Consider the following 14984-nt stretch of genomic DNA (forward strand, 5'->3'; position numbering starts at 1 on the left):
TCATCCATGTTCCAGGTATGAGTTTTCACACCTGGCTCCTCTTTCTTGCATTCACGTGTCTGAGTCAGTGGTCGATTTTGCGTGTATATCTGTTTTCTTTTGTGTCGTTGGTGACTGTGTGTGTGTGTGTGTGTGTGTGTGTGTGTGTGTGTGTGTGTGTGTGTGTGTATCGGCTTTTGTTTCCGGTGGATTGCGTTTTGTGTGTGTGTGTTTCGTGGTTCTATGTGTGCGAACGTCTTGAAAGAGAGAGAGAGAGAGAGAGAGAGAGAGAGAGAGAGAGAGAGAGAGAGAGAGAGAGAGAGAGAGAGAGAGAGAGAGAGAGAGAGAGAGAGAGAGAGAGAGAGAGAGAGAGAGAGAGAGAGAGAGAGTCAGAAAGATAGACAGCCAGAAAGATACAAACACACAGACAGACAAGACATACATACATACATACATACACACAAACAGACACACACTTACAATGCCTGCGTTAACAAGGGAGATATCTTTTTTTTTTTTATTAACCCCCTTTACAACTGAGAACACAACTTTAAAATGTCCCGCAATCAATTAATTCCGTGATTGCGCGCCGACGCTCTGCACGGGGTAATAATGACAATGATTATGCACGGACTTGTGTGTTGGCAAGTCCTCACGCTTATTATTTCAACGTTATTATTGGACTCGACAGATTATTACACGGTTTTTTTCTGGTAATATTTGTCTCTCCACTTCATTGCTATTTCAACACTGTTTTTGGACTCGACAGCTATTTACATCTCCTTTGCACTTGTTAGGTTAATATTCCTCCCTCGGTTCCATTATTATTTCAACACTATTATTGGACACGACAGCTTTTTACAACTTATACTCTGCATCGATCAAGTAATATTCCTCCCAACATGCCATTACCATTTCAACACTGTTTTTGACCTATTTTGTACTTGTTAGGTTAATATTCCTCCCTCCACTCCATTACTATTTTAACACTGTTTTTGGACGCGACAGCTTTTTATAACTTTATTGCCGCATTGATTAGGTAACGTTCGTCCCTTGCTGTGCTTTCATTCCCGTGCAGTAATTTTAATGAAGAGGAGACAAATATTACGGTGGGCTGTTCTAACTTTTTTCTTTCCCATATTTGACTCTGTGACAGTTTTTCATACCTTTTTTCTGCTCTGGTTAGGTAATATTCGTCCCTCGTCTCGATTACATTACCGTCCAGTATAGTAAAGAACAGGAGACAAAGAGTACGGTGGGCTGTTATATTTTTTTCTTTCCTTTATGGGCACGACGGCTTTTTACACCTTTTTTCTTCACTGGTTAGGAAATATTCGTCCCTCGTCTCGATTATATTCCCGTCCAGTATGGTAATGAAGAGGAGACAAAGATTACGGCGGGCTTTTCTAGTTTTTCTTTCTTGTATTTAACTCTACAACTTTTTACGCCTTGTTTTTGCAATGGTTAGGTAAGATTGACTTCAGTGTCCGTACAGTGCACCCGCACCCTGCGAACGCGTGCCTGTAGCCCCTGGCAAGGAAAGGACCAAGAGAAGCAAGGGACCTTTCAGGCACCTCCTTGTCCTGATGCGGCGCTGCGCTGCGCTGCATGCCACACGGTCGCCGTCAGGGGTGTGCTTGCTTGCACCGTGGCACCTTGGGCCCAGGCAGCGAGGAGGGCCTAGGGGCATGGCGAGGGGGAGCAGCGGGTGTGGTCGGTGGTTGTTGTGCCTTGGGCGAGGGTGGTTGCTGTTGGGTTGCTGTGTGTCGCCTCTACACTCAAGCCCTTGCCCACCACGTCCCCCTGGTTTTGGGCACCCTCCCACAGGCAGACAGTAGACCGTGGGAGGGGCGGCAGGCAGGGGCGAGGCAGGGTGGAAGTGGGAGTGTGGACCAGAGAGGGTCGTGGATCGTGGCTTGCTAGTAGAGGCTGGGCGGCTGGCGGGACGGAGTGGAGGAGCAGGGTCGGGTACGGCCTGAGTGGGAGGGTGGGGGCGGGGGCTTGATTTGGGTTGTGGGCGGGAGGTAGGAAGGGGTTGAGGCCGAAGTGTGCTGGAAGAAATGAAGGCACAGTGTGGGTGGCGAGGTGCGGGGCGAGGGGGGCGGAGGTGGCGAGGGGGTGGAGCAGGGGTGGGGCGGGGTGGGCGGCGTGGAGCAGCGTGGCGGCGAGGGCGGAGTCCCAGTAGGGCCACGCGAGGGCCAGGCGCTGCCGCTTGTCCTTCATGCGTCTGTTCTGGAACCACACCTGCGGGGAGGGTCACGATGAGAGAGAGAGAGAGAGAGAGAGAGAGAGAGAGAGAGAGAGAGAGAGAGAGCACGAACCTTCCCTACACCCAGGTACAGTTCCGCTCCTTTCCTAGTCTCATATCTTCATGTCCTTCATCTTTCTTCTGACTTTCTTCAGTTTTTTCATTATCACAACATGCCTTCCTGAGTCTACGGACATGTGCGCGTTATGTCAGTGTTAGAGAACTAAGGATTTGTAAGAGTTGTTGGTGTTTGTCATGAAATCAGTAAAAGAAAACGGCGTCTTAGAAAACGAGAGAAAATCGACAAAGGTTTATCATGGGCAACGATGACATCCATTGGAAATGTATTTTTTCCTCTCAATCGTATGGAAGGGGCATAGTAATTTAGTGTTTTATTTCTCTGTTTACTCGTTCAGCGCTCTACTCACTACTGTCGTAATAACCACTCAAACAGACATAAAATAAAAGAGTTAAAGTATGTATAATTGTCAGATTAATTCGTTACTAGGACCAGCATCTGTGACTGATCATCGTAGTGGCTACGTGAAGAACCGAATAGTCGTGTGACCATTTAGAAAAGTGTTTCAGGCTTGAATTTGTTAGAGAGGACCCACTCCTAGTGGTCTGTATCGGCGGAGCGGCGCCTCCAGTAATTTCTCCCGACTTCTTATATTTGCGGGTACATTTTTTTTATTTGGTCGTGCCTTGACTTCCCATCAGTTGTTGAAAATCCATTATAAATATTTTTCGATTTGAATCTACACTCCACTTGGTGCAAGTGTTGTACGTCAGCTGTACGTAGAGGGCAAGCTATGACCATAAATGACATAAGACATCGTGTCTACTCCGCGTTGTTGATTTCCGATGAAAGATAAGTATAAAATAATATTAATACATACTTTCTTCCTCTTTGCAGATATATCGAGGCTGAGTGTTTCCATTGGCGTCAACAAGTTTGCTCTCCGCCCATGTAAGTGTTGCGAGTGTTATTGTTGTGCAGCTTTGTGAGGGTAACACGGGTTGTGGGGGAGGCTCAGAGGTACCTCCATGTTATACAGGTGTGTGTGTGTGTGTGTGTGTGTGTGTGTGTGTGTGTGTGTGTGTGTGTGTTCATGTGAATGAGTTGTTTACACCCAAAAGAAAAAGACTAGCAGTATTCGTCTCTTTTTGTCAGCGTCACATTGTCGTGCCTTTGCCTTGGGAACTCTTTACTGGCCATCGGGATCCGTGCATCAGGACTTGAGCTGAGTGTTGGCAAATATGCTGGTCTGGACATGAACGTTATCAGTGCCTTGTTCACCTTGTTCACCTTGTTCACCATGGTGCAGTTTGCGAAGAGTGCATGGAGAATAATTCCGTAGTTAGCGTTTCGTTATAACATCACGCTGATTCTTAGGTTTATGCAACGTCATAGTCAAAGAACTGAATTCATGGCCAGCTATAGAGCAAGGAAGAACATCTGCTGCTACAATTGTGTCCCTTATGATAGTAATGATAACAGCGAGTAATTTTACACTGTTAGTATTCACTCTAGGAGGACTGTCAATAACCTCAGGCAGTTTGGCATTAGTTATAATATTACCAAGACTTCTTCTGGTACGTAAATAATTATCATTAAAATCGCCAAGCATATAAACCACTTTTTTTTACGTACATATTGATCTAAGAATATCTCGAACAAAATAAGGTAAGTCATGAGACGCCTTGGAGTGGGGGGAAACTCAGGCATCAAATCCCGGCGCTGCTTAGTCCCCCGAACGTCATCGGTATCTGTCTTCTTATCATCGGTGTGTTAGAGGTCGTCTGAGGGTAATCTCTCACATATATGCAAACTCGTTGCCGTCCTCTTGCCGACCCCACGTGTCCAGCAGGGTTCTGATGGCGTGCTATGCTGCCATGACCTTATCCTTGGGCCCTGGGACATCGAATAGTATCTTAATCGGGTCATTCGTCAACTGCACGTTAAATATGGCCATTAAACCCCTGGAGTTTACATCAGGCTCCAGCAGGTGCCGTATGTAACATTGGTGGCAGGCGTTCCAAACACCGAAGTTGATTCCCGGCCTTGTCAGTCTCCTCGTCTTGCTGCTTCGCCTGACTGGCCCGGCCTCGGCAGGGGCTGCTTCCTGCACGGCCTCGGGCACAACTTCGGAAGGAGCGCCAGAGAGTGACTCCTCATTTAGAGACTTTGTCCCTGTCCTCTTGCCTTTCTCAGCTGGTGTGCAAGGTCCTGTCCTGCAGAGTGCGCCGCAGCACGTAAAAGGCCAAGCCTACATTCATGTTCAGGACGCACCCAAGTGCTGCTTAGCTTTTCATATTTATGACAAATACAAAAAGTAATTTGAAGGATGACATAACATGTATTAAAAGTAAAGGGAAGTAGCCGGGTAGCATACTGTTTGGATTAATTGTGAGGGAAGAATGAATAGGCGGGTAAGCAGAGCATGACTATAGTGGTTGGTGGGTAAGGTGAGGGGAGCCGAAGGGAGCAAGCTGCAGTGCAAAGCGAGAGATTGCAATACATTGATAATAATAGTAATAATAATAATAATAATAATAATAATAATAATAATAATAATAATAATAATAATGATAAAGGGAATACAAATATATGAGTATGTTTTATTTAACACTTGTCAGAAGTCACGAACAGAACAAGTCTTGACATTGCGTTTTGACAATGCTTATGAACGATAGTCCATGGAGTCAGCAAAATGGTTTTGTATATACGGTGCATGAACTTTAACAGCAGATGACCCAGCTTGCGGAGGCGGGAAAAAATTAGGGGAATATGTAGATTACCGTTGTCTACCCCGCCGCCGTCACAGCGCGAAGCGTATCACTCGCGTTTATCATAAATGGAACTTGATAAATCTAAAGAGGCTAAATAAACTTCACCTGACCTAACTTAACCAAATTTACCTTAAACTAACTTAATCTCCCCCCCCCCAACCCCCCACCCGCTGCAAAAATGCGATGTGCTATAGTTGCTCTCATAAAACTTTTACATCGTTGTACTTAATTTTTTTTAGTTTTCCGTAAGCTAGCAATTATACTGCACTGCGTTCAGCGACCAAAATACAACACATAATGTAAGTATTAATCTCGCGCGAGATGGCTACGATAATGTAATATTATCCCAAAATTAATAAAAGACAAAACCCAAGCGAAAAGTTGTACATGCATAAGAAATGTAGTACAAAAAAATCAAGACAACTCTCTATAATGGGCTCTGACAACTCTTTTTCTGCTAACCCCTACGGTCCTCTTTGTGGGAGCAGCGTTATAGCGGTTTTTTTTTTTTGGCCTTGGCTTTACTTCTTTACTTAAAAAAAAAAAAGCAGGTGATGGCTGGTTGGATGCGTTACCTTGATGGTGGCTTCGGGCAGGTTGAGTTCGGCAGCCAGCTCGCACCGCCGCGGACGACTCACGTAATTCTCCCTCAGGAACTCCCTTTCGAGGCGCGACACCTGCTCCCGCGTGAAGGCCGTGCGGTACCTGCCGAGGAGGAGCCGTCAGGGTCACTCATACTCACCTGGGCGCCCAATAGTTTTCCTGTCACCTTCCTTCCATAATATTCGTCACTAATATTCTCCCTCGGTCATTCCCCTGCTGTACCTGCCCCCCTCCTTCATCCCCATAGCTCCCGCCCTTTGCCATCTATGTCGTGGACGATTCTGGAATAACTATTTCAGTTTAGTGTAATGGTTTCTCCGTGTTACGAAGGCAGCATTTATTTTTAGCCGTTATGAATGAAAGATGGAGGTGAAGACGTCCCTTGCCAGGTGTTGCCTCACCTGCGGATGCCAGGGTCGTGCGTGGTGTCCGTGGTGGCGGCGGGTGACGGCAGTTGGTGCTCGTTGGCGCCGGTTTGGTACACCGCCGCCTCCGTTGCCGCCCTGCCATGGTCCTCCGTGCCACGCTGAGAGCCACCGCGCTGCGGGCCGCTTACGCTGGGAGGGCGGTGGGAGGTGTCCTCTGCCTGACGACAGGAGGACTCCGGGAGGGCGGCGGTGGGGTGTGCCGCCAGGCTGAAGGCGTCCTTCTGGCCCGGGGAGTGCCGGGCGCCGCGGCACTGCTTCTCTGTGTCGTTGTTGTTGTTTTCTGGCGGTTGAGTAGCGGAGGCAGGCGTCGTAGCGGGGGTATGGACGCCGCGGTCGGGAGGCTCCGGTGGTACTGTGTCCACACGGGAAGGGGCGTGGCGATGTGGGTGAGGGTGGTGGGCGGCGTGTTGGGGGTGAGGTTGCCTTGTTGGGGGCTCGTTCGTGGGGGCGGAGGTGTAGGTCGTGGGCGGGGTAGCGTCCCGGGTGTCCGGCATGAGGGCGGACAGCTGTTGTTTGTCCTCCAAGCTGTGGAGAGCGAGGCGCAGCGGCGTGAGGGGCGACGGCTCTTCGGGGGAGGCTGCCGGGGTGTGTGGGGGCGTGACGGGCATGGCGGCGCCCTCAGAGGGGCACGTGGAGCCCGCCGACCGGGCCAGCAGCCGTAGCAAGGAACAATCCCGCCGCTGCCGCTCCATCGCCCGCCGGGGCTAGCACACGGCGACGCTGCGCTGCCACGTACGCCCTTACCTAGTGGGTAGCTGAGGGAAAGCAAATTTGAAGGCCCGACACTCTTGTCCCCAAACACGTTGCCAACATAACGGGAACATGTTCCTGAACATGTTACCAATTTTTTCAGAGGCAACATTTATGGTTGATGACATTAATCGTGGCAAATACTAAAACATATTAGATCCTCACCCGCCGACACTGTGATGAGCACTGCTACAGACACGTACCCGTGTGGACTGTTAGGCAGTACTGAACGTGTTATAGTACAGGTACTACCGGGACCTCTCACACCACACCACACCACCATCCTCGTTGCTCAAAAGAGAATAGTAGCCGGTCCTTTGTCAGTGGAAAAAAGAATATTGGTTTGAGGAGGGTGAACTTTTAGTTCGGGGAACTTATGGACAACAGCTTTAGCAACCCTGGATTAGGGTAAAAGAAAATATGCTAAATAGTTTTAATTTTGACCTGACCTTCTTATACTACTGCGCCCCCGCCGCTCATTTTTCGTGAATTAGACAAGAGTGGACACATGTCTGCCTGAGGATACCTGTGTGGTAACCCGCTCTGAGGGGAACGTTGTGGCCGATCCGGGTGTCATGATGAGGAAGCGAATAAGAGCGGCATGGCTGGGAAGAGGGTCGGACAAACGTCTCTCATTGCAACTCCGTTTTATTTGTGCTTTGGTGACTGACAGGCGGGTAGATTTGCGCGGGAGGTAAGACCAAGCCTTTGGTTTTATTCAGGGTTGTTTTACTCTGTACATCATTTGAAAATAATTTCCTTCCCTCGCTCATTAACGGGATGCTACACAACATTACTGCAGTAATAATATTATAATTACTATTTATTAACTGATTGGTCGAATGTAAAGTAAACAAATTTCCCTTTACTGCTCACTCCCAGCAGAACACAAGAGTAACGTGCGCGCTTTATTTAGCGGCGATAGGTCATGATTCAGACGCTGCGTCCTTTATAAGGAACTCCTATTATTAGCGGATAAAGCTCCGCGCGGTCCGATGACAGCGGCGGAGGAGTCATGATTACTTTGATAAAAATAAAATGAAGCAATTATTATCTGCTTTTGCAAGTATTATTTTGAGCTTGATTTTCGACAGCAGCGACCAGGTGCTGGGTTGATTTCTTTCCTAATAACTACAATCTTTAGACAATATTTCGTACTTTTCTGCTCACCTGGGCGCGGCCTGGGCGACGGGGCGAGGGGCGGAGCGGCCCTCCTGCTGCGTGCCAAGGTGCTGAGGGAGGCGAGTACCCTCCTGGCGGTGACGGGGCGACCTGAACGTGGCTGTCCCCTCGCTGCCCACCTGACCTGCCTTAGCCTTGAAGACGAGGACAATGGTGAAGCTTAAATACCTCCAAGACTCCCCTCGCTGCAGCGGCACGTTGATTTGTTGCTGCAGGAGGCTGGGCGTGGCCTCGGCCGCGGCTGCACCAATCAGCGCGCGGCTCGACCCTCACTGCCTCTCCACACTCCTGATTGGTTGTCATGGCGAGGTGTTGAATAAACAATGAAATGAGAACAGATGATTGCAAATCTGAAAGGCCATAAGGGCGTAAGTGCCCGGCGGGGAGGCGGCGGCGGCGGCTCTGTGCCCGGGGCGGCGAGGGCGGGGGCGGGACGCATGGCGGCGGGCGGCGTGCCTGTGTGGCGGGCGGGCGGGGAGGTGCTCGGGGAATGCTCGATGGAGGGCAATGATGGTGATGCAGAGTCTCATCACTACCTCCACCCCGCCACGCCCTCGCCCACACACCCCAGCTTCGCCCTCACCCCTCTGCAACACGCCTTTGCTCCCCACCAGCTCCAGTGTACCTCCCCCTCCACCTACCACCATTCTCACCCCGATCACCACCTCCACCCCGCCATGCCCTCACCAACACACCCAACCTCTCCCTCACCCTTCCTGCAACACGCCTCAGCTCCCCACCATCTCCAGTTCACCTCCCCCCTCACCTACCACCACCCTCACCTCAACCTCACCCTCACTCACGCACTCCAACCTCGCCCTCACCTTCAACAAAGCCCTCATCCCCCCTTCAACGAGTTCTTACCTCCCCCTCTACCTGGCACCACAACACCCCAACCTAACCCTCACCCCAACACGCCCTTCTCACTCACTGCCAGTTTTCCCCTTTTCCCCACCCCCTTCACCCCTTCCTCTCCATTCTCCCCCTCATCAGTAGTTCTCCAGGCTGCTACGTCCTGCTCCCCCATTCCCACTATCTTCATCCCCTTCACCATGCCATTATTTTCACCTCCCCCCAGACCCCTCTCCCTCTACACATCCCAGTGCCACCCCTCATTCCCCTTCACCTCCCTAACCCCCCGGTAACCCCTTCTACCATTTCCCTGCCCCCCTACTTTTAGCTCCATCTTCATCCCCATTGCCCTTGCATAGATACAGATAGATAAGTAGTTAGCTAAATAGATAGATGTGTTGATAGATAGATGGATAGGCTGGTAGATAGGTAGGTAGTAAGGTTGATGAATATATTGATAAACAGATAGTCATACATACATACATACATACATACATACATACATGCAAGCATACATACATAAATATATTCTAACATGCCCTCAACACACTTTTACCTTCCTCCCCTACCATGCACCACACACACACACACACACACACACACACACACACACACACACACCCAGCATCCACTACACATTCCTCATGCACCCCCTTCCCCTCGCATCCCCTCCCCTCTTCACCCCATCACACCCTCACACCATTATGCATGCATCACCCCCAACAGCCACCCCTCCCCCTCCTCTTCCCCCTCCCTCACCCGTAACACACACCTCTCACACACCGTTAAAAGAAATAGATGGAATAATACGCGACTTTTTTTTTTCAAGCTCGTAATGGGAATAAAAAAAATAATAAAGAGAAGGAAAGTGAAAAATTGGAACGTGTAGCTGTATTAGTAACGAGGATTTGGTTGTTCACATTTTTTCTTTTTTGTTGTTGTTGTTTTTTTGCTATCTGTTTTAATGTGTTTGTTTTCGTTAATATCATTTACTGAACCTTTCCTTATTTCCTTATTGTTTTATTTTGTTTATATAGTCAGATGTTTGTCTATTAAGATGTATTTTTCGCTTGCTTGTGTTAATAAGACATAAAATATACTTCTTCAAGACTGTTATTCACTTATATATTAATGAGAGACGATTCACGCATTCAAGATAGTAATTCCCATTTTTAGTATTAATAAGGGACGTGATTTTTTTCCTCAGTTGATTTTCTTTGTTTTTGTTTCTGTTACCTTTTTTTTCATGTTAAGGGAAGCATTTATGTCCTCGTGGTAGGCATTCGCTTCTCTGTGTTAATTTATCTATTTCCTCATGACATGAAGTAGAAATAAGGTTGAAACACATGGATACAGGGGACTTTAATAATTGACCTTTCTTTCGACCACCTCTTTTGATTATTTTTTTGGGAGCAGCGAGTAGCGGGCTTTTTTTATTTATTATTGTTTCCTTTTTTCTGTGCCCTTGAGCTGTCTCCTTTGTTGTAAAAATAAAAAAAGTGTTAGAGTTTACGAGAGAAAAATGAAAAAAAGATTAATGTGGCCTTGCCCTTGTACAGAGACTTACTTATTTGCTTATTTACTTCCTTTCTTAAGTATTTTCTTTCGTCTGTTTACATACCTTCTCCACCTCCTCCTTTCTTCCTCCTCCTCCATTCTCTTATTCCTCTCTTCCCTTCTCTTGCAGTTTTCTTCCTCCAGCATTCTCCTCGTTTCTCCTTCTCTCTCTCTCTCTCTCTCTCTCTCTCTCTCTCTCTCTCTCTCTCTCTCTCTCTCTCTCTCTCTCTCTCTCTCTCTCTCTCTCTCTCCCCCCCCCCCCCCACCCCCCTCCTCAGATTCTGCTCCCCATCAACCCTCGCTCGTCACTCCAGCCTGGAGATTTCCTCACTCCGTTTCCTCCCCTTCCCTCCCCTTCTTCCCTCCTGCTTCACTCCCCCTCTCCCTTCTCTTTCCTCCTCCCTAACACATCACTGATCATGCCCCCCAAATTCATCTCCTCCTTCTCTCCCTTTTCCCACCCTATTTTTTTCCTCTCTTTCTTTCTCTCTCTACTTCTCTTTCGCTTTCTCTTCCTCTTCGCATCGCTACCCTTTCTGATTTCTCGTTTCCCTGTCTTACTTTGTTTCCTCCTCATCTTTATCTGTCTGTTCTCTTTATCTCTTTCTCCTCCTCCTCTTCCTCCCTCTTGTCTCTATTTCCCCTTCTCTTTCTCTCCCTTTCACTTTAGCCTCCCTTCTCCTTCGCCCCTCTTCTCCTTTTCTATTCCCTCTTTTTCTACCTTTTCTTTTTCTTCTTTATTTTCATCCATCTTTCTATCCTTCCATCAGTACCTCCACATTCCCCAAAACTCCTCTTCTCCCCCACCCTGTTGTGTCCCAATCTCTCCCAAGCTGTGTATTTTCTCTCACTCTTTCCTCCTTCAGTTGTCTCTCCTCTCGCTTTTTCCTCCACTTCTACCACTACCTCATCCTCATGCTGCCCCCTTCCCCTCCTTTCCTCCGTCACTGTTATATTCCTTTTTCTCCCTATCTGTGTTTTTTTTATATCCCTTCTACTCTATATAGTTGTATCTCTTCTGGTTCTTTCCTCTACTTCACCCCAACACCCTGTCCCACGTCCCTTCCCCTCCCTCCACTCTCCCCAATAAAACTTCTCTCCCACCCTTTTGTGTTCATGTTTCTCCTTATATAGCTGTGTGTTTTCTCTCCCTCTCTCCTACTCTAGTTGTCTTTCTTGCTGTTTCATCCACTCCCACCACCACTACCATTTCGCCCCATGCTGCCCCCTCCCCCTCCTTCATCTCCCTCCCTCCTCCTCCTCCTCTCCCTCCTCCGTCACTAAGACTTCTAAGACACGATTGAACTGCGAAGCGAGTGAGTCGAGTTTTACGCGTTTCTCCGCCGGCCAGATTGTTATTCGTTGCCTAAAATTGACGGTTTAATGCCGGCGCGGACTGCTGTCGGGGCGCGGCGTGAGATCCGGGCCGGCGCGAGGAACCCCCTTGGGCGTGATTGCCTGGGTGGTAATCGTGCTGCCGTCATGATTAGTTGCCTCAGGGAACGACCCGGCCGACGACCAATTAGACGCGAGGATTGCAAACGGGCGACTAATCATGCGGAATGAGGCGGGCCAGGCAACAAGGTGGGAGGTAATGATGCTCGAACTACTTTTAGATTGAGTTAACGAGGAGGTGAGGCGCTGGCAATCCCCGCCGGAGGAAAGGGCAACTCACTCCTCCTACCTCCTCCCTCCTCCCTTTCTCCCCTCCCTCTCCTTCCCTCCTTGCCTCCTCTCTCAACTCCTCCTCCTCCTCTTCCTACTCCTCCTCCATCTTGCCTCTTCTACTACTACTATTTCTATTACTACTACTACTTCCTCGCCTACTCCTCCCTCTTGCCTCTTCTCTCCTCCTCCTCCCTCTTGCCTCTTCTCTCCTCCTCCTCCTCCTCCTCCTCCTCCTCCTCCAGGCTGAAGTGGAAGCGGCCTCAGTCTTCTCTCTGCTCGTAAGGAACAAAGGAGTGTGGCGATGATGAACACACACACACACACACACACACACACACACACACACACACACACACACACACACACACACACACTATTAATACGATAGCTGTTGTTTTTTCTTCACGGTCCTCTTTTGTGTATCTCTCTCTCTCTCTCTCTCTCTCTCTCTCTCTCTCTCTCTCTCTCTCTCTCTCTCTCTCTCTCTCTCTCTCTCTCTCTCTCTCTCTCTCTCTCTCTCTCTCTCTCTCTCTCTCGTCCAATAAGGCGTTTACAAAATCTCAAGTTCAGACGAAAGCATTTAAATAACTCCAAAACTCGCTGTTATTCAAGTAAGTCTCACAAGAAGTTTAATAATGTATGTTGAGGTGCGCGGTTTAATCCTCTCAAGCTGGAGTGAATGGAAACATGCAGTGAGTCCGCCTCTTCTAACTTTTTCCAACGAGTGGCTGGAATAACCTACTGTAGAGATGCCTAGTCCAACCCTGTGACGGCGAGGGCATACTCAAAGGGTCATATTCTTAAACATTTCGGTACTCAAGCATGCACACATGTTTGACTGGACTTTCGTAGGAGTTTCGGGCATTTCCATGGGTAGTTGTATGATCCTTCTGGTGGCTTGACCCTTTTTCTGTGTACCATGAACCCAAAAAACTCACCAGAACCCGACAGATCTCCTTTTCAGTCTTTGGAAGTAGGTGAAGCGTACTCAAATATCGCCTCTTGGGGTCAGGGCTCGGTGGTGCGTGTGTCTGAAAGAATGATCGACACCGGAGTGACGGACAACGTGCTAACCTTCTTGGGCACCGCGGCAACACCCGAACATGACCATCTTACAAGGGAGTGAAAGACGACCTACTGTGTCCACCGCGCATGTATACATAAGGGTGTGGGATCCCGCCGACGATGATGCAACACATACACTCGCTGTTAAATGGGTGACATGCACAGACTCGTCCCAGTAACTTATTCAGCTTCACGCCGCTCCTAGATATCGTTATATATTTATTTTTATTTTATTATTGTTATTAATTCTTATATATATTTCTCTCTTAAATGGGCGACATGCACAGACTCGGCCCAGTAACTTATTCAGCCTCACACCGCTCCAAGATATCGTTATATATTTATTTTTATTTTATTCTTGTTATTTAATTTTTATATATATTTTCTCTCTCTCTCTCTCTCTCTCTCTCTCTCTCTCTCTCTCTCTCTCTCTCTCTCTCTCTCTCTCTCTCTCTCTCTCTCTCTCTCTCTCTCTCTCTCTCTCTCTCTCTCTCTCTCTCTCTCTCTCTCTCTCTCCTTTTCTCTTTAATATATTTCGAGTAAGGATCTCCTAGGCCTACGCTACGTACTTGATTTTTTTTTCCAGAGAAGAAAAAAACGGAAGGGCGTGTATTTCCCTCTTTGCTTCACCCCATACCCTCCCTCCCCCTTGCCCTTCCCCCTTCCCTCTCCCCCGGTGCCCCCCCTCCCCATATCCCCCCTGGGTGGGTCCAAAGGTGTGCATAACGTGATTATAGCAATATATCGCCGACCCCCTTCCCCCCTTCTTCCTTTCTTCCTCCTCCTCCTCCTCTTCCTCCTCCTCCTCCCTTGCTTCTCATCCGCACTTTCCTCCCCTTCTCTCTCTCTCTCTCTCTCTCTCTCTCTCTCTCTCTCTCTCTCTCTCTCTCTCTCTCTCTATCCGTCTATCTCTGCTATCTTACATGGTTTTCATACAGGCTTGAGGCACTAAATATTTTTCCTCCTATAATCTAATCGCGAGTAAATACTGCTAGCTGTATAAAGATAAACAATTTTGTCACGCGTTCCGTCAGTGTGACCTAGTGACATTGCATTCAAGCTAGAAATCGAGCTAATAGGGTACTGCATGGGATTTATTTCAAGGAGCGTAAGCAACAGAAGCCCCGAAGTCTTCCTCAAACTATATTTAGCATTAGTTAGACCTCATCTTGACTATACGGTTCAGTTCTGGTCACCTTACTATAGAATGGATATCAAAATGTTAGAATCGGTGCAGAGGAGGATGACTAAGATGATTCAGGGGTTGAGAAACTTGCCATACGAGGAAAGACTCAAACAGTTAAACTTGTATTCTCTAGAAAGGCGAAGGGTGCGTGGAGACATGATCGAGGTTTATAAATGGATGAAGGGCTTTAATAAGGGAGACATTCATAAGGTTTTGTTGGTAAGAGAACCGGGTAGGACACGAAGTAATGGGTTTAAACTGGATAAATTCAGATTCAACAGGGACATAGGCAAAAATTGGTTTACTAACAGGGTGGTGGATGAGTGGAATAGGCTTAGCAGTCATGTGGTGAGTGCCAATACAATTGTCACATTCAAAACTAGACTAGATAAATTCATGGACAGCGATATTAGGTGGGGTTAGATACACGGGAGCTTAGGGTCAAAGGAGCTGCCTCGTACAGGCCTACCGGCCTCTTGTAGACTCCTGCGTTCTTATGTTCTTATGTCTAAGATTATGGACCTACACCACTCATTATTACATGCTGTTTGTCAGTCACCTCTTTCTACTTCCTTCCAGTCTGATCCTCGCCTGGATGAAAATAAAAGTCAATCGGCGCGTCGTAGCTCCCTAGTGTTTTGTTCAGGGTTCAATGAGAGATGACGTGAACTTA

The 14984-nt window shown here is 48.1% G+C and overlaps 1 protein-coding gene across 1 annotated transcript; it reads right to left on the bottom strand.

Annotated features, from left to right (window-relative positions):
- Positions 1 to 508: 508 nt before the first annotated feature.
- Positions 509 to 6743, bottom strand: LOC127001426 (homeobox protein XHOX-3-like). Its single transcript, XM_050865954.1, has 3 exons — positions 6025 to 6743; positions 5596 to 5725; positions 509 to 2223 (listed from the first exon to the last, which is right to left on the bottom strand). Exons 1-3 carry the CDS (start codon positions 6741 to 6743, stop codon positions 1660 to 1662), a joined length of 1413 nt encoding a protein of 470 aa, XP_050721911.1. The 3' UTR covers positions 509 to 1659.
- Positions 6744 to 14984: the final 8241 nt, after the last annotated feature.

The sequence above is a fragment of the Eriocheir sinensis genome, chromosome 21 (genome assembly GCF_024679095.1).
Source record: "Eriocheir sinensis breed Jianghai 21 chromosome 21, ASM2467909v1, whole genome shotgun sequence".
NCBI lineage: Eukaryota > Metazoa > Arthropoda > Malacostraca > Decapoda > Varunidae > Eriocheir > Eriocheir sinensis.